This window comes from Trematomus bernacchii, unplaced genomic scaffold (genome assembly GCF_902827165.1).
Source record: "Trematomus bernacchii unplaced genomic scaffold, fTreBer1.1, whole genome shotgun sequence".
NCBI lineage: Eukaryota > Metazoa > Chordata > Actinopteri > Perciformes > Nototheniidae > Trematomus > Trematomus bernacchii.
This window is the reverse complement of record NW_022987578.1, coordinates 135,638-156,075: the sequence shown is the minus strand read 5'-3', so window position 1 is coordinate 156,075 and position 20,438 is coordinate 135,638. Positions and strand designations below refer to the sequence as shown.

Genomic DNA, 20,438 nt, shown 5'->3' with positions numbered 1-20,438 from the left:
TTGAGCATCGATGGAACTTCTATAATGATAACTAAGAATAACAACACTTGGTATTATGTTGATAATAATATATTCATGTTGGTGGGCTGTACAGCACATTAGCAGGAAAAGCAATTCAGAGAATATATTACATTTGAAGGTTTATACAAAATCAGCCTCAACAAATATGTTCCTATACATCCAAACTGCATTCTCAATTTAAATGTTTGTGGATGTTTGATTCTGACTTCCAGTGCTGGCTGGGTCCGAGCACAGTTGGCTCTGTCAGCTGTTCTTGCATTATTATTTCCCTGCAGGTAAAGCCCGTTTTTGAGGCACTGATCATGCTCAGAGAGTTGTACAACATTGCACAGACGTCAGGAATGGTAAAAGTTCGGAGGTCCTGTAGTGAATGCATTTAAGTTAAAGTTAAAAGTTTAAAAAAAGTTCAAGTTAAAGGTGGGGTAGGTAAGTTTGAGAAACCGGCTCGAGATACACTTGTTGTTATATTCCATGGAATGCTCTTAACATCCCGATAGCAATGAATATCTGAAGTGCTTTGACAACAAATCCATAATAAAATGTCGTCTGTGGAAGCCGTAGTTCTGTAAAAGCACGACCAATCTTTCCGAGCGCTTCCCGAGCTGCTCCGATTACAACGAGAATTACAACCAGAACGTGACGTCATATTTACACAAGACGGATCCTTTCTAGCCATAACCTAATAACACGCTGGAAGAATGCATGAACAATCCTACATTGACAAGTGTGTATGTACTAAAGTATGATGAGCAAAATGTCCTTAAAGTATTTAATGTGAAAGTACCAAATGCAGAAAAATCAACAAGAAAAACACCCGCAGACTCAAAACAATCCCTAGTTTATTAATTAAAGTGAAAATAGTACATCTGTGCAAACTCATGACCCAATTAAGACCCTTGACCCATTGTCAAACTTAACGTGCGGTTAATGAAAAATCTCGTCTCAATTTAGAACTGTTTTGTAAATTTGCTGCATGATTGTAAGTCTCTGGACCCTCATAGGGACTCTTTAAAGTAACTCTTTAAAGTAACCCTGAGCGGAACCACAGGAACAAACCGCATCTCTCTCTCTGCTAAATATGAAATCAGTTATTTATCTACTTCACAGTGTTGTTGTTTTTGTTTGGCTCACACACGCGCACACACACACACACACACACACACACCACACACACACACACACACACACCCACACACACACACCCACACACACACACACACGCACACGCACTCACAGACCACACCACACACCACACACACATCACAACCACACACACCACACACACACATCACAACCACACACGACCACCCACACACACACACACACACACTACACACACACACACACACCACACACACACACACACACCACACCACACACAACACACACACCACACACACACACACTGAGGGCCACATGGTGCTGTCTGGATCAAGCGTCCTCATTCTCTCTCCTCGTTGCTGTTTCAGTAGAAAATAAAAAACCCAGTGAAAACTTTTCACCACCTCTCTCTGTAAGGAAGTGGCAGATTTTCTCTGGTTGTGTATTTTCAAATTCTAGCGATCTCGAGCCGGTTTTCTCAAACTTACCTACCCTACCTTTAAATGAATTGTTGTAACTAATTAACTGATAAGATACAAGTAGAGTTTAAAATATTGCTAGAGATATAATTTCACATATTTTTATCAGAAATAATTTATTCATTTATTCAATTCTGGTCTTAATTCAAAATCTTAACAGAGGACACATTTAGAACTTAGTTATAGTGAATTATCAAAGACATGATATTTCTATTAGTGTTTTATTTCCATATGTGAACATATAAGAAGGGCGGGGTCCATGACAGGTGCTCATGCTATTCTGACTACCACACTGACCCAGTATTGTAATATTACAACAAAGACATAAGCTGCTCAAAATCACATTTGATGAATGTATTCCACAAAAACTGAATATGTACATGTTCTAGACCAGTGGTTCTCAACTGGTGGGTCGCGGATGTGTGAGTGAAGAAGTTGGAAAAAAGAAATTGGATTTCTTTTTTTTTTTTTTTTTTGGGGGAAAAGTCAAACTTTTATTTTGAATGCCCGATTTTCTTCTCAGAGTGTACCAGAATGCGTAGTTTATGTTAGTATTTCCTGAAGCTGGACCTGAAGCTGAAGCTGGACCTGAAGATGAAGCTGGACCTGAACCTGGACCTGAACCTGAACCCGAAGCTGTACCTGAACCTGAAGCTGGAGTAGTAGTTTATTTGCCTTAAAATAACCAAGCAGTATTGTTGCTGAAAAACGAAGAAAGTATTTTTTTGCATAAACCCATGTTATTTCAGATGTAAGATTATATAATATTTTCTGTTGGTATCTTTTGGATCTCTGCAGGGAGAAAATATGGCGACACTGAAAGAGATCCTCTTCAGTACTTTAGAACATTTGGGGAAAGAGGACTTTGAAGAATTCAAGTGGCACCTGCAGCAGGAGGTCCTAGGATTTAAAGGAATCCCGGAGAGTCGACTAGAGGATGCATTGCGGACGCAAACTGTGGACCATATGTTTCTGAACTACGGCATTAAGACTATTGAAGTGACCAAATACGTTTTGAAGAAGATGAATCAGAATGATCTGGTCGACGAATTATCAAAAATCCCATCAGAACCGACAGGTAGGTCATTAGTTATTAGGGAGTTTTACAAACAGGGAACCTGAAGTCAGGTAAATCACAATGATAACATGGATTGGATGTGTCCTCCTGATATACCACACAGAGAAACACCACCTGTACATGGTGTCAGGGATTATCTGATAGGGTCAATTAGAACTGTTGGTCTCAGTTGAGGAGTTTTTAGATCAACTACTTTGAAAAAAAGCAACCCTATTAGGCAGACCAGAGGCCTGTACTACGAAGCCGGTTCAACCTAACTTGGATATGTTTGAGTTACCCGGTTTACCTAATCCAAAACAAATGCGCTCTCGCTAAACTGTCCTACGACGCTGGTTATCAACTCGTTAACTCAGCTTTGCCCTTTCTAGTTAGGTGCGCGTTCACATGAAAGGGGTGGTATTTGGAGCATTCGACCAATCACAAACATGGACAAGCGTACTGACACACTCTCACTCCATAAACGTCCAGGAGCGACGCTTGGTCAGGGTCCCGAGGCGTGCAGTTGGGACGCTCCTAGGCTCCTTCAGCTTCATAAACAGACGCAAAGAGCTTTCAACTGATTGCAATGTATTCCCATCTGCGGCGGGATTTGACGCTCATGGAAGCACGGCATTCGTTTGTGTCGGAGGCTGTTAAAGGCAATGTGAGCGTCCATTCCCATTGGATAACGGAGAATTGTACACCCGGAAGTAAGTATTCCCCTTACTGTCGATTGATTTGACAGTGATATCTCCACTACTCATCAACTCAAAAACACCAGATTATCCTTGTTAATTAAACGACATTGATAGGTTTTAGTGTGTGTACAATGCTTTTGTCACGTTTTCCCCTTCAATTCTGAGAAACAAGTCGTTTTCTATGAGTTTTGGATGGCCCGAAGACATTACATTACCCCACAATCCTCTGTAGCAACCATAGACTGTATATTTGCAACAGGCAACAGCTTCGGTTCATGTTAATTTACAAACTCTTCAACTACAACCGTAGTTATATTTAAAAACATGTTAGAAGGCCTCACGAAATACTTTAATGTAAATTAAAATTAAATATACATTATGGAGGATGTGCAAAACAGACAAACTAATAAGGCTTTATTTAAACATTCAAGAATACTTTAGGTTAATGTCTTCTTTTGAATAAGAAAAAAGCTTTGGGGGTATAGAAGATGAATATTGAGGGATGAAACCCTCTTTGATGGTCACACATGCAGAGCACACAGCACACACAGTGACATTTGTATCTACAGATAAATATTAAGCCTGACAAAGTACTTAACGTCTAATATATTGCTTTCCTGCAATGTTAACTATGTTTAAGCACTTATTTTAACTGATATTATACATATGTATTATGCTCTTATAAGATGTATGTAGATAGTATAAGAAATGTGCAGAATATGACAATGTAATGGTGGAGGTACACACATATTGATAGATGTCTTGTAATGCACTGTTGAGGAACCTGCGACCCAAGTTTTTCATTCATTGCATAACTACACCGTAGTTGTGTATAATATGATATGTCAATAAACCTTAGAAAATCTTGAAATCTTGAATGGGATGTGCAAAATAGTCATTATAGTCTTTAATTAACTATTAGTAGAGAATAACGACGAGTAAAGAATATACTTTATAGGGATGCTATTCATATCTAATAATAAAATTATAAATTGCAATAACGTGCTTTAACCAGTAGGTGTCCCTTTCTATCAGCTGTGCACCGTTATGGCGTAAATACAGCCTATCTACCAATTGGATCAAATATAAAAGTCAGCCGAATTAGTGTTGATACTGCAAGGAGACGTATTGTGTGAAAAGAAATGTAAGATGTTGTTTAATTGCTTATATATTTAAGATCCACGTTAAGTTTTCAGTTTTGGCGGCAGTTCCTGTTTGTCTAGAAGTCTTGTCATCAGGGCTCTATAAATAGAGTTAACTACAGCAGATATGTTAATGCAGCTGAAACGTGTATTACAATGCCGTTATGTGATGACTTTCAAAGAGAAAAGCAAGCACACTCGGAATAATGTATTATTTAATTTTTTTTAAATGTTGTCGGATTTCACATCGCATAAACACCAAATCCCAGCGTGCATAGCGGAATATCAGTATGAGAAAAACGGCATCATCTGTCCTTTGACCCTCACATCGTACAAGGAAAAACTTCCAGAGAAAAACCCACAGTTAATATACACACATTCCTTCACATTTACATTTTAATTTACATTAACCTGAGGTGTTAACCTGTTAAGCACCAAGCCTGTATTTCATGTTTCAGGCTCGAAAATGACATGCCCAAAACAAATGACTACAACTTAACTTCTAAAAGGGTTATATGAATAATTTCTTTTATCAAAGCAAGGTTACATCTGTGAGTTGGATGTAGAAGTGTCAGAATCAATATAGATGTTTTTTATTTTAAAGAAAATTCAGATTTTACATAGTAAAAAACTGTAAATTATAGTGTCCGTCCCAAAATTCTTTTTTACAGATAGTGAAAACTACCCTTGGATGATGGGTTAGTAGACTAAAAGCTTTAGGGAATCCAAAGTACAACATATAATAAGTACCCCTGTATCAAGATTGATGCAAAACAAGTGACATTTGACCTTTTTAGAGAGATTTAGCCAAAACCACCCCACCTCTGAGGTGATTTGGGTGAAAATGTTTTTTTTTCCATATCTCTGGCCCCCCTTGGTCGATTTGGATGGTTGACACCTCTTTCTGACCGTTAGAGCCAATAGAATCGAAGGGGGAGGCCCCCACACACACTCGTTGTGAAAATAAACGGTGGGGGCTTCCCGCATGCAGGTTTGCACCAGAGTGAAGCGATCTCTCGCTCTGACATTTGGAAACGAAAAAGCAGTTTTATTGCTTATGGATTATCAGAAATCATTTCAAAGAGGACACAGACACATTGGATTAACCTATGGATTAAGTGCAGTATCGTTTTTTTATCGTTTTAATGCCATTGAAGACCAGTTTTGACCAAGGTAAGCCATGTTAGCTTTTCTAGCTACCGAGCTCCACATGTTCTGATGTACGCTTTCGTTTATAGCGTTGCAAATGTTTATCACTGAGTGTTGAGGTGGGCACCCCTAGATTCTGTGTCTCCAGGAGATGCTAATCGAGGGGTTGGCTGTGCATCTAGGATAAGTAATAAGGGAGTTATGAGTGAGTTTAGGTGCAGTTTTAGGTTACATTTTTTCGCTCGTGGCTAATTCAGAGGCTGAGTGTTAGCATTGTGGGTTTTTTTGGAGAAAAAAAAATTAAAAAGATCAGTTAGCTGAGTTTCTTCCCGTTACATGGATATAAAACATTCATAGTTTATTAAATATTAAGATTCCTTAGACGTTGTTTCCTGCAAATGACGCATTTATCCGCCCGGTACCGGGGGGGGCGGTGCGTAACAGGTTAAAGTATTTTGTGAGGCCTTCTAACATGTCTTTAAATATAACTACGGTTGGAGTTGAAGAGTTTTTAAATTAACATGAACCGAAGCTGTTGCCTGTTGCAATATACAGTCTATGGTTGCTACAGAGGATTGTGGGTAATGTAATGTCTTCGGCCATCCAAAACTCATAGAAAACGACTTGTTTCTCAGAATTGAAGGGGAAAACGTGACAAAAGCATTGTACACACACTAAAACCTATCAATGTCGTTTAATTAACAAGGATAATCTGGTGTTTTTGAGTTGATGAGTAGTGGAGATATCACTGTCAAATCAATCGACAGTAAGGGGAATACTTACTTCCGGGTGTACAATTCTCCGTTATCCAATGGGAATGAACGCTCACATTGCCGACACAAACGAATGCCGTGCTTCCATGAGCGTCAAATCCCGCCGCAGATGGGAATACATTGCAATCAGTTGAAACTACAGATGAAGCGTCTTATTTTGGACAGTTTAAAATGCGAGGGTCGTGATCGGTTCGTGCACGTTCCGTGATGGCCGGCCAGCCCCCAGTCTGACTTGATACCGCCCCCGTGATAAATACATTTAATTATTGTGAAGCCAGCTGCAATGGATCATTGATCCACCAGGGGGTGCAGTGGGGTTCCACACTGGAGTCATGTGAAATCAACTTCTTTGTTGTTAAGATCCATATGTCACGGATAGGATCATAGTCTGTGCTAAATAAGACATGTAATCATTTAAATAATGTTGTTTAGTCGGAAAAAACGAACGAGCCGGCTCTCCCGATTTTTAATCCTAATTTAATCATCATCATTGATGTTTATGTTCGCCGAATTGACATGAAATCACTGACAAATATGAATATTCTGCATTCAACTTCATTGAAACGATCAGGATGGGTGTTATTTTTCCCCCACAATGACCAAGTCGCTGCAAATGATCCCATGTATTACATGTACATGGCCACATTCTCAACAAAGTAACGTAACGAAACATTCTGTATTCCTTGCTTACTTTTTATTAATGCTTTATAACAGCTGGAATAGTTCGTTTAGAACAGGCACCTCACTCGCAATCTGCTCCTCCGCAACGCCTACCACCTACCTCCGGCTGAAATTATGAATGTACAGTAAGGCATAGTAATCATAGATAACACGGCAGGGTCCGTTACAGTTTGTTTTCATCTGATTTCAAATATTTCAAATGTCTGAAGTTAATTAATACATTCTCAGTGTTCAAGTCAATAATAGTCATATAAGAAAAGTACTGATCTAATAACAGAGATTTTATAAGGACTTTTCAATGTTCGACATCGCTCATGTGAAATACAGTAAACTGGATGTTGTGGTGCCGAGAGGCGGGGTATCAAAAGTACAAGCTAAACTTTTATTTAGCATCTGAACACATTTGTAAACAACGTGATGCCCGGGAAGCGAAGACCCGGCGGAAACAGCTGGTCTGGTTCACTAAAATGTCCGTGTACAGTATATCTGGTACTAATGTATAGCGGATCTTTGTTAAGATCCATATGTCACGGATAGGATCATAGTCTGTGCTAAATAAGACATGTAATCATTTACAAAACATCACCATGTTGTTATGCGCATGTGCGAGATGTTATGCATGTGCGCATGTGCGAGATGGTCCGCCATGTTGCACAACTCAATTAAAAAAAGTGTGTTGGTGTATGATCACATTTGTATATGAAAATGTCAGAAGTTAATAAATACATTCTCAATGTTTAAGTCAATCACTGAAGATGCTTACGATATCATAAAATCTAAGTGTTAATGATTGTCAGTAGAGATGGGATGGCAGAAGGTGCTATATATATATATATAATTCCAAAGCTGGTAAAGACCTTTCAAATTAGCAATAATAGTCATATAAGAAAAGTACTGATTTGTTCTTGAATCAACTTTTTTATGGAAAATGTTTTATGTAATTTTATTTCATTTTAAATAAAATGAAAGACATTCACAGTTAATGTAATTAGATATACATTATTAATGCCATACATTTTTAAATGTAATTAGATATACATTATTAATGCCATACATTTTTAAATGTAATTAGATATACATTATTAATGCCATACATTTTTGCATAAATATTTATTCAGTATGATAGCTGTCTAACAGAAGTTAAATCCATTTCTCACTTATTCTGACATGTACTTAACCCCAAATAAAAGAACCCAATAAAAATAGTTGTTAAATAATAGTGAAGTCACGTTGTAATAACAATAACTCATCTCTCTCGGTTTTTTTTGTTTTCTTTGTGTGCTTTGCCAAAAGCCACTGTGTCAAGTGTCCTAGTTGGGTTGCCGTAACGAACAGCAGCCGGCTCTCGATTTTAATCCTAATTTAAATCGTTTATGTTCGCCGAATTGACATGAAATCACTGACAAATATGAATATACTGTATTCAACTTCATTAAAATGTTATTAACGTGCCTAAACTCAGTAATTCACTAAAATTACTGATCCCTCCGCGTCGCGTCGCGGAGGGATCTTGATCCCTGGGTGTTATTTTTCCCCATAATGACCAAGTCGCTGCAAATTATCCCGCTTATTACATGGCCACAAAGTAACGACATGACTCCCAATATTAATTAAAATGCTTTTATGGATTTAGAAAATATTTTTATTGATTTAAAAAAATAGTTGTATGTATTGATTAAATTTACATGCATCCGCTAAGAAAAATAGTCCGTTGTTACCGTTTTTTAAACAGTCAGAATGAAACGGCAGCTCTCAGCTGTGTGTTCACACTCCTAACTCTGATCTTTCTTTTCCAACAGTTAAGTTAACTGTAGGTTACTCTGAGTGACAAGCTTACAGTTAGTGAAGTAACACTTTTTTTTTTGTGAGTCACGACCTCGCTGTTTCATTCTAACATAACGCTCCAAATATGACTGTTTCCACTCGGACTTCAATACAGCAACACCATTGTTTGGTTTCCATGGTAGCGTGTCTCTTTAGTAGCGTGCACTCCTTTCCTGTAAATTACAGGTCCAGCCAGGCAAAACAGTAATATGAAATATGAACGTTAGTTTTTAACTGAAATGATCAAATAAAGTCAAAATGTCACAGTGTTTACAAACATTGACCATACCGTTCACCAGCCCCCACCCCACTATGTTGAGTATAGCCTACTCTTTGTTTAAAACGAATTGGCCATCGGAATGTGTGTGTCCCAACCCCCCCCCCCCCCTGTGATATCTCTTCTCCAGCAGTCTGTAGTTTGTGTTCGCAGATCATCATCCTTAGCTATTTCAATTACCTCTCAAACAACCTAAACTAGTTATAAATGTTTATTTTAAATAAAGTATGTTTCTTCACATTTTAGGTCTTGAAGGTTCATTGAAAGTAAAGCTTACTTTGGTTCTTGTGCTCTAGTTCTTCAAGGAATCTTACTGAGAACGTTATGTTTCCTCTGACTGCTTATGCCAAAAGCAACGACAAATTATCTGTTTTAAATACCTTTTTAGACCGTAACTTTAGAATGAAATGTAATACCGGTTAGTTTTTTGTGTTCATACTGACAGAAGAAGAAATAAATTAAGTATGAATGAGAATAAGACTTATGTAATGTATTGACATTTGATCAGTAGCCTATAAATGTATTACTAACTTATCCACTGTGGTACCGAAGCTTGGATCACCGCCAAAGACATGGCCGAGGGCAGCTGGCAGCTTTCAATATTTTCATGTGCGATTCTAACGCTTTCAGAAAGTGAAACATACAGCATCATTTGAGAAAAATAAATCAAAATAAGCGTTTATAAATGAACCCTGACTACTTGTGTTTAGGACTCACTGTATTTTGCTACTCTCTAGGTCTGTGGGCCAAATCCAGATATGGGGGGGGGGGGGGGGGGGTTCTGTTAGAAGGTGCGACGGGGGGGGGGGGAGAGAGTTAGACGCTCGTGAATTGTCAACGGGGGGGGGGCCTCTCTGCACGGAGGAGCCGCGGAGAAGTGAATCACAGTGATCTCATAAACATATGACCAATGTGCGAGGGTGATGACATCAGAGCATCGTCCTATGGGCTTAGCCCCGGACAGGTACAACAGGTATTCACTCAGAGGGGGGTAGTTACCCATTTACATGTCAAAAAGCAACAAACAGTGGGCGGGTGGGGGAAGTATACTGAGAAGTATAATGAGAACTGCTACCAATGGTGGCCTATTTAGTTTATTAAGAAATACATATTTGTAGCTTTTTTTTTCTGCAGTAGGAAATGCAGAGAGTAGCGACGGGCTGGTCCAACCTGATCTGTAAAGTGATCTAACTAAGTGCTATTCATTTTCTTGACGGGGAAGTGCAGTGTAAATGGGGGGCTTATATGCATTTGAAAAGCAATATAAATCACACAGTTCGTATACAATAGGCATTAAAAGCACCGTCGATAACCATTGCCCTTCTCCTATTCAAACCAAAAGAGAAAATGCAGATATTACACTCTGAAAAGAAAGGGTAGACATATCTGTACTCTTAGTGCCAAGTAGCTAAATAAATTCTCCAAATCAAACCAAATCAAACCAAGATATCTTGGGTATTCACTCAGAGGGGGGTCGGTGAACCGGGCAGAGTTTTCGCCGGTCAACGTGTGTGAAAGTTTAAAGTTTATCATCTAAATTTGCCGAAACAAGTTTAATATTCTGAAAGCCAAGACTTTGTTATTTGAAATCAGATGAAAACAAACTGTAACGGAACCATATTATTCATATTCCGAGTCATAAAGACTTTATTTAAAATAAACATTTATAACTAGTTTAGGTTGTTTGAGAGGTACAGCTACCATTCTTTAATTAGATGTTTGATAAGTGCATGCAGATCACATAAAACACGTACACAGATACATTATTTTGTATTTTTATTAAATTCGACAATGTCAATTTCACTTTCCACTATGTCCACCGTTGTTTTTCACAACCAATGGCAGAACTTTATTGAGGCCTGTAATTAGTCGTTGCGACTCTGAGCGTTAGGGAAACCCATCATCTTGATAAAACATGAACTTTTCTTGTTATCATTTTTATTGTGTTAACAATTAAGTTAACAGGTATTCAATCAGAGGGGGGTCGGCTTCATAGTTGTATTTATCATCTAAATTTGCCGAAACAAGTTTAATTCTGAAAGCCAAGACTTTGTTTATTTGAAATCAGATGAAAACAAACTGTAACGGAACCATATTATTCATATTTCCGAGTCATAAAGACTTTATTTAAAATAAACATTTTATAACTAGTTTAGGTTGTTTGAGAGGTAATTGAAATAGCTAAGGGTGATGATCTGACTTGAAGTGTGGTGTTTTTTGCTCCTCCCCATTCTTTAATTAGATGTTTGATAAGTGCATGCAGATCACATATAGAAAACACGTACACAGATACATTATTTTGTATTTTTATTAACATTTGACAATCTCAATTTCACTTTCCACTATGTCCACCGTTGTTTTTCACAACCAATGGCAGAACTTTATTGAGGCCTGTAATTAGTCAACTACAGGTCTCTTGAAGTCTTTTTCTTCCAAAAAGCTTGTGACAAGATGTTATTGGCTCTTGGGGCATTAAAAAGCAAGATTTTAACTTTAGTTTTTTTTTATATAATATCTGCATTGTCTCTTGTGAAAAACTAAGTCTTAGTTTGGCCATAGTTATTTAATATATAGCGCCATCTCCTGGTTTAAACCCTGAAATTGGAGAATACGTGGGAGGGGCCTAACATTCCTGAATACTGGTCTTTGGCAGGTCTTAGGCAGGTAACCTGGCTGGCAGTAGGCAGGAAGCTGTATGCTGGGGTCCAAAATAAGAGGCTCCATCTGTATTTGCGTCCCTTTATGAAGCTGAAGGATATGAATGATAATGGGGACACATCGACGTCTGCCCACTCACAGTGCCGCGGACTGTACGTAATGTTACTCTGATCCGGTTTACTTATGTTGTGGCAGATATTTAAGTAAGCTTTCTTAAACGCTAATGTTATAATAGTCAGATTGCTCTGAAGATGGGAGGGGATATTCTATTAATTTTCACGTTTCACACAGTCTGTGATTTTTGCCGGCCGTCTTTCCTGCAACGGCAGTTTTTCTGTATTTCCCCTATCCTGTAATATGACTTGATAGCTTTAAACTCCGCACACGGAGCTCTGATTGGTCAGTAGGCGGTGCTTTCACTGAGTTGATCTCTTATCCTGGAGCGTAACCTGCTCCGGACCAGGCTAGCCGTTCAGCATAAGTTACCATGGAGATCTAGCCCGCTAAGAAGAGAACCAGCGTCGTAGGACCGGAAAACCCAGAGTTTCCCTGAAGTTAGCTCGCTAAGCCAAAATCCGGCTTCTTGGTACAGGCCTCAGGTCCTCATCCTGCAAGCCAGGCATCAGGGTCTACACACCACTGAGTGTAAGGGTCCAATCAATGCCAGTTGGGTTGGTAGGTGAAGGAGAGGAACATGGTATACAAACTTCAAACAACCGTCAACCTCTCTGCTGGGACGGATCCGGTGTTGGTGTGGGAGGTGGAGCAGGACCAACTAGACAAAGTTGGGCTCACCTCTACACATTGAACCGGCTCTGGAAAGAAACTCCTGGATAGGGATTAGACTCTCTCCTTTTCCAGAGTTACCCAGGTCACCTTTGAGGTTCATGGAGATGAAAGCTGTCCCTGTTCTCTCTGCCGACGCATCGACCAACAGTTCAGAGTAACTTGCTCTCTTGCAGTCTCTGGGTCAGGGCCACCAGCTGGGGGATACGTTCAGGAGTTAGCAGTGTGTGAAAAAGCACACGTCTGATCGTCCGGCATGTTATTTACAATATCGGACAAGTACATCTTTCCATTGACGTGTCCGAAAGACAAGTGACGTTTTTTGCCCATAATTATTGACAAATTATTTATAAATTCAGCTTACAAAAGGCAGAACTCATTCGCAAATTGTCCATGTCCGCTATTGTTGTTCAAACAAGAGCCGGCTCTTTTAAGTGAACGAATGGAGCCGGCTCGCGCCTGCGAACGAGCCGTTTTTTATTTTTTATTTGTTTTTGTCAAGTAATACAAGACAGAATGATATGATGATCTCCGCGCTACGGGTGATCCGTGCATGCATGCAGTGACATGTAATATCCAAGTATTAGAGACGGTTGAATGCTGCTGTTCTGCACATTGCAATATATTTATTTTCAATGTTATTTATTTATGATTATCTTTAGGCTCAGCAAAGATTTCATGTCTGCTGTTGCTGTCTTTTGTTCTTTAGTTAATACTGAGAGCCCTGCTGTTTTGTCAGGGCTTTTTCTTTAAAAACAATTTAAAAATGTCAATGGTTAAATGGTGTGTTCAGTTAGCAAGGAAAAATAATTTAAATAAATTCTGTCAGAAAATAGTGGATTAAGGGCTTGAAAGGGGACCCTACAATTGATGTACTGATGGGCCTGAAAAGGGGTATGTAAAATAATTTTAGAATAAAAAAAAAACAGGCATGTCCAGATTGGACAAGTGAAAAATGTATTCGGAGTAAATTGCCAAACTCACTTGTCCATGGACAAGTACTCTCTAAAAACGTTTTCTTACACTGAGTTAGGCTGGGGCTCCACATATGCAAGGAGGGGTCAATAGAGTTTTCCATCCACCCTGTCTTATGGACAAAGGGAAAGATTATTACTGTGACCCCCAGGGCGTCTTGTTGATAGTAGGCTATTGCAGGATTACGGAGTATTGGGACAATTACTAAGATCAATCCACTTCCTGTATGACTGGAGTGACAGCTGAGTCCACATCCTCAGAGGTCGATCTGCCAGGGTCGTGCCTCGTCTTCCAGCAGCAGGAATAAGAGTCGTCAGGTTTAAGGTCATGGTTTACTGGGGACAACAGATTGTTCACCGGAGTGGGAAATAATAGAAAGAAGGAACAATATTTTTGGATAGCTACAGATGATTGAGATACAGCTTCGATCCGACAACAAATATCCTACTATCCTTTCAGAAATGTGTAAAGTTAGGAACAAATATTGTGATGGATCTTTTTTGTTAATTTGAGTATTGTCTCAATTGTGATTTTATTTTTGTTCATTCAGAGATTCTTACTCAGTACCAAAGGACGCTCAAATTAAACCTGGAGAAAATAATTGAGAAAATCATAAAAACGGGTAATTCAAGACCTCTAAATGAAATCTACACAGAGATCCACATCACCAAGGGAGAAACTACAGCTGATGAGCATGAGGTCAGACAGATTGAAACAGCATCCTGGAAACCATACAGACCAGACACAATCATCAGACAAGAAGACCTCTTTAAAGCCTCACCTGGAAGAGATGCACCAATCAGAGTGATGACAAAGGGAGTGGCTGGCATCGGCAAAACAGTCTTAACACAGAAGTTCACTCTGGACTGGGCTGAAGGCAAAGCCAACCAGGACATCCAGTTCACATTTCCATTACCTTTCAGAGATCTGAATAGGCTGAAGAAAAATTACAGCTTGGTGGAACTTGTTCATCACTTCTTCGCTGAAACCAGAGACGCAGGAATCTGCAGGTTTGATCAGTTCTCGGTTGTGTTCATCTTTGACGGTCTGGATGAGTGTCGACTTCCTCTGGACTTCCACAACAATGAGATCCTGACTGATGTCACAGAGTCCACCTCAGTGGATGTGCTGCTGACAAACCTCATCAGGGGGAAGCTGCTTCCCTCTGCTCGCCTCTGGATAACCACACGACCTGCAGCAGCCAATCAGATCCCTCCTGAGTGTGTGGACATGGTGACAGAGATCCGAGGGTTCACTGACCCACAGAAGGAGGAGTACTTCAGGAAGAGATTCAGAGATAAGAAGCTGGCCAGCACCATCATCTCCCACATCAAGAGATCACGAAGCCTCCACATCATGTGCCACATCCCAATCTTCTGCTGGATCTCTGCTTCAGTTCTGGAGAAAGTGTTGAAAACCAGAGAGGGAGGAGAGCTGCCCAAGACCCTGACTGAGATGTACATCCGCTTCATGGTGATTCAGTCCAAAGTGAGGAACGTCAAGTATCATGGAAAAAGGGAGACAGATTCCTGGAGTCCAGAGAGCAGGAAGATGATGGAGGCTCTGGGAAAACTGGCCTTTGAGCAGCTGCAGAAAGGCAACCTGATCTTCTATGAGTCCGACCTTACAGACTGTGGCATCGATATCACAGAAGCCTCAGTGTACTCAGGAGTGTTCACACAGGTCTTTAGAGAGGAGTGTGGACTGTACAAGGACACGGTGTTCTGCTTCGTCCATTTGAGCGTTCAGGAGTTTCTGGCTGCTCTTCATGTCCATCTAACCTTCATCAACTCTGGAGTCAACCTGCTGGCAGAAGAACCAACAACCTCCTGGCTGCTTAAAGTCTTTAGACCTCAACCCACACTAACACATCTCTACCAGAGTGCTGTGGACAAGGCCTTACAGAGTACAAACGGACACCTGGACTTGTTCCTTCGTTTCCTCCTGGGTCTTTCACTGCAGACCAATCAGAAACTCCTACATGGCCTGCTGACAGAAACAGGAAGTAGCTCAGAGATCAATCAGAAAACAGTTGAGTACATCAAGAAGAAGATAAGAAAGAACCCGTCTCCGGAGAGAAGCATCAACCTGTTCCACTGTCTGAATGAACAGAATGATGGTTCTCTAGAGGAGCAGATCCAACAGTACCTGAGTTCAGGAAGTCTCTCCACAGATAAACTGTCTCCTGCTCAGTGGTCAGCTCTGGTCTTCATCTTACTGTCATCAGGAAAAGATCTGGATGTCTTTGACCTGAAGAAATACTCTGCTTCAGAGAAGGCTCTTCTGAGGCTGCTGCCAGTGGTCAAAGCCTCCAGGAAAGCTCTGTAAGTGGAGATACAAGCAACATTGATCAGTTTTAAAAATGATAAATAAAATAAATTGTGTTCATTGCTAATCATTCCCCAGGCTGAGTGGCTGTAAGCTGTCAAAGAGAAGCTGTGAAGCTCTGTCCTCAGTCCTCAGCTCCCAGTCCTCTAGTCTGAGAGAGCTGGACCTGAGTAACAACGACCTGCAGGATTCAGGAGTGAAGCTGCTGTCTGCTGGACTGGAGAGTCCTCACTGTGAACTGGAGACTCTCAGGTCAGAGCACAGGTTTTTTTGTTGTTGATAGTTTTAATTTAAAACCTGCTCATCCAGCTTCAGGTTCATGTTAATAAAGTTGGTCAACATCTGTATCTTCATGCTGACATAATCAAAACACTGAGTTTACTGTATTCCCTGGTTCCAGTCTCTCAGGCTGTATGGTTACAGAGGAAGGCTGTGTTTCTCTGGCTTCCGCTCTGAGCTCCAACCCCTCCCATCTGAGAGAGCTGGACCTGAGTAACAACGACCTGCAGGATTCAGGAGTGAAGCTGCTGTCTGCTGGACTGGAGAGTCCTCACTGTGAACTGGAGACTCTCAGGTCAGAGCACAGTTTTTTTTGTTGTTGATAGTTTTAATTTAAAACCTGCTCTTCCAGCTTCATGTTCATGTTAATAAAGTTGGTCAACATCTGTATCTTCATGCTGACATAATCAAAACACTGAGTTTACTCTATTCCCTGGCTCCAGTCTCTCAGGCTGTATGGTCACAGAGGAAGGCTGTGTTTCTCTGGCTTCAGCTCTGAGCTCCAACCCCTCCCATCTGAGAGAGCTGGACCTGAGCTACAATCATCCAGGAGACTCAGGAGAGAAGCTGCTGTCTGCTGGACGTGAGGATTCACTCTGGAGACTGGAGACACTCAGGTATGGACAGACAGACTGAACGTGTCTCTAATATCTCAAATGTCATGTTCTTCCTCTCATTTATGACACAGTTGTTGAAATTATATTTCATTGAGTTTTTACACCCTCATTGACGGCTGAGTCCACTCTACTCTATAACGGACGCAAGTGATCAACAGTGGTTCAGTTTGGATAGTTCTGACTTTGTTTTCGGCTAATGGCTAACAGAGCTAAACTCACATTATGTGTTATAATTGTATCTTGATTATTTCCTGGACTGCTTTGGCCGATGATCAGCATATTACCTAGTCGCTGATGGGAAACCGAGATTTACTTTTTGTGATTCTTTATTACGTAAACTTATGATCGACACGTCCAGGTGCGCATCCTTTTTTCTCCTCATAATGCCATCATGAACATCACATTCATGTTGATATCAGCAGGAGGAGAGCTGGTAAACTAAGCCGTTAGCTGTTAGCCGTTGACTGTAAGCAGGTAGCTGTTAGCAGGTAACTGTTAGCAGGTAGCTGTTAGCCATTGACTGTAAGCAGGTAGCTGTTAGCAGGTAGCTGTTAGCAGGTAGCTGTTAGCCATTGACTGTAAGCAGGTAGCTGTTAGCAGGTAGCTATTAGCAGTTAGCCTTTAGCAGTTAGCTGTTAGCAGTTGAATGTGTACGGGATGCCTCACTGCACATTATCCCGCTTATTACACGGCTACATGATAAACAAACTAACTACTAAGACTCTCGATATGAATTCAGATGATTTTATTGACTTGAAAATGATGGTCATGGTTCCGGTGACGTCACCATACCGAATGGCAGCCTAGTTTAGCTTCTCCCCCGGTAAGAGATTAATTTCGCCTCGTTTATTTGCCAAATAAGAAATGTCTCTGTAAAATTAGAAATAGTTAACAGGGCAAAGATGGGAAGAAAGGACGGACAAAAGAAAAACATTGGCTCAGAGTCTACCAACGAAGAAAATACAACGAACAACTCGCCTGCACAGGTCGATGATGAGGAAGCTAGCGCAGAGCCGCACGTGGCTAGCTTAGCTAAAGTTCTGGAGGAGATACAGGACTTTCGCAAAGACACAAAACAACAAATAAACAAAATGAAATCCGAGCTTACCAACGTCAACGTTAAAATAGAGGAGGCAGAAATGAGAATTGAAAACGTGAAAGGTGCTGAGCAAGAAGATAAAGGTAATGAATCAGCAAGAAAATAAACTGACTGACGAAGAAGGAAGATCCTGACGGGAGAATATAAGGATTTATAATGTCCCAGAGGAATTGGAGGGGTCATCTATGGTTGACTTGGTGAAGAGTTTACTACAAGAGGCACTTGAGATCCCCCCCGCCACGGAGCTCGGCATTGAAAGAGCGCACCGGGCGCTCGTACCGAGGGCCTCCGGAGACAGGGAGGACAAGCCGCATCAAGAATGATCAAGTTTCTCCGATACTCAACTAAAGACGATATTATACGCAAGCCATGGGAAAATAAAGGTGTTTTTGAACGGGATATTTCGACCAAGATTACCCACCAGCTATTTTGCAAAAACGTAAAGACTACTCCGAGGCAAAGCGAGTGCTCAGGCAGAGAAACATTCGCTTCCAGACCCCGTTCCCTGCTAAACTACGAGTATTGTAGGAGGACGGGGCGAGGCTGTACCAGACTGCTGTGGAAGCATCCTGAGACGTGAAGGACAGAGGACTGCTGTCACCGTGATCACACCGAGAGAGAGGCTGAGCAGCTGTCTGCCTGGGAGACGCTGGGAGGAGAGGAGCGAGGGAGGAATATCAGGGAGAAACTTCCTTCAGGAGACAAGTCCCATCCACCTGAAGAAATTAGGAATACATACCCATTGATATGGCACACAAAATCCATCAAGTATTTGGGCATTAACATCCCTAAAGATCTTTCAACATTATTCGAATGCAATTTCCTACCTGTAGAGAACATAATGAAGGAAGATATAGCAAGATGGAACCTAATTCCTTTCTTTAATATTTCTTCAAGAATTGAATGGGTTAAAAAAGATATACTACCTAGATTATTATATCTATTCCAAACCCTACCTAAAGAGATCAACCAAAGTCAATATAATGAATGAGATAAAATGATATCAAGATATATATGGCAAGGTAAAAGAGCAAGGGTTCGTCTCAAACCTTTACACCTGGCCAAAGAAGAAGGGGGGTGGGGTTTACCCTCTCTCAGAGATTACTATTTCACAACACAGATAAGAACAATGATATGCTGGAGTAACCCAGCATATGATGCTCAATGGAAACATATAGAACAGAAGGTGTACTCCCATACAGGCAATTATAGCCGACAATAACCTACACAATTTCATAAACATTATTGAAAATCCATGGGTGAAATGTTCTCTTAAAATGTGGAAAACTATTATAAAAGAATATAAATTGGAGAATGAAAGTATCTTTCTCAAATGGTGTGCATATGACTCAGATTTCATGCCTAACAGATTGGATACTAGATTTAGGGACTGGGCTCTAAAAGGTCTAACAGCTCTGTGCAAGCTGATGAAAGGGGGAGCATTGCTCAGTTTGGATACCCTCAAAGAGAAATACACTTTGGAGAAACAGGACTTTTATGGATATCTTCAGGTACGGCATTATGTTCATTTGAAAGTGGAAAAAGTGTCAGAGGCAAGTGTAGGTTTGATAGAAATGTTTAGGAAAGCGTATAACGCAGATGTTAACGGTAGAACCGTATCTTGCGTTTACCAAGGATTGACAAACCTTAAAAAACACTCACTTACATAATAAAGAAGATGGAGCAGGAAGGAGGGATACATATATCTGGGGAAGAATGGGTAACAATGTGGAGATATCAATGGAAATGTACCAGCTGGCAGAACTGGAGGGAATATACCTGGAAGAACCTGATAGGATATTTTATTCCGCCCTCTCAGAAGTCCCACTATGATAGGACCCCCCCCTATATGTTGGAGGAACTGTGGTAACCAGAATGCAAACCACTTCCATGTATTCTGGGACTGTCCAGGTATCAAGACTACTGGAAGGAGATACACAACGCCTTACAAGACATTTTCAAAGACATAATACCTCTAGAGATCAAGATGTTATACTTTAGGAATTTGAGAAAGGACAAATACTTCTTGAACATTCTGCTGAAAAGGCATTAACCAGGAAGTGGTTATCGAAGCATAGCCCGACTCTAAATGGATGGATGGACATCTCAATGGATATTTATAATATGGGAAAGATAACAGCATCTGTCAATCATACATTGGTCAATTTACTCCAACCTGTGAGAAGTGGACTCACTTTGTAAAGCCCTAAAGGCCTGACTTAGTTTCCACAGATCCAGAACTCTGCTGTAAAGAAATGTCTACTCCCTAATTGTTCACTGTTGTTCTATTTTATTTTCATTTCTTTCTTTATGTCTTTCTCCTCTGTGTTTTTTGTGTCATCATGTGTATATTGCTGAAAAGAGCTATGAACAGATGTATGTCCTTCATGTAAAGATGCAATGTACAATATGCTGTGACAATTTTGACACTAAACGCCAACAAAAAGTAAATTAGAATAAAAAAGCTTGCTCTAAGAAAGTAACCTCTGTTCCA

The 20,438-nt window shown here is 40.4% G+C and overlaps 1 protein-coding gene across 1 annotated transcript in view; it reads left to right on the top strand.

Annotated features, from left to right (window-relative positions):
• Nucleotides 1-20,438, top strand: part of LOC117479853 (NACHT, LRR and PYD domains-containing protein 12-like) — a 105,233-nt gene that overhangs the window by 66,768 nt on the left and 18,027 nt on the right. The window contains exons 6-7 of the mRNA XM_034126956.1: nucleotides 16,350-16,523; nucleotides 16,672-16,845. Of these exons, the coding sequence (XP_033982847.1) occupies nucleotides 16,350-16,523; nucleotides 16,672-16,845 (348 nt within the window). The remainder of the gene's footprint in view (nucleotides 1-16,349; nucleotides 16,524-16,671; nucleotides 16,846-20,438) is intronic.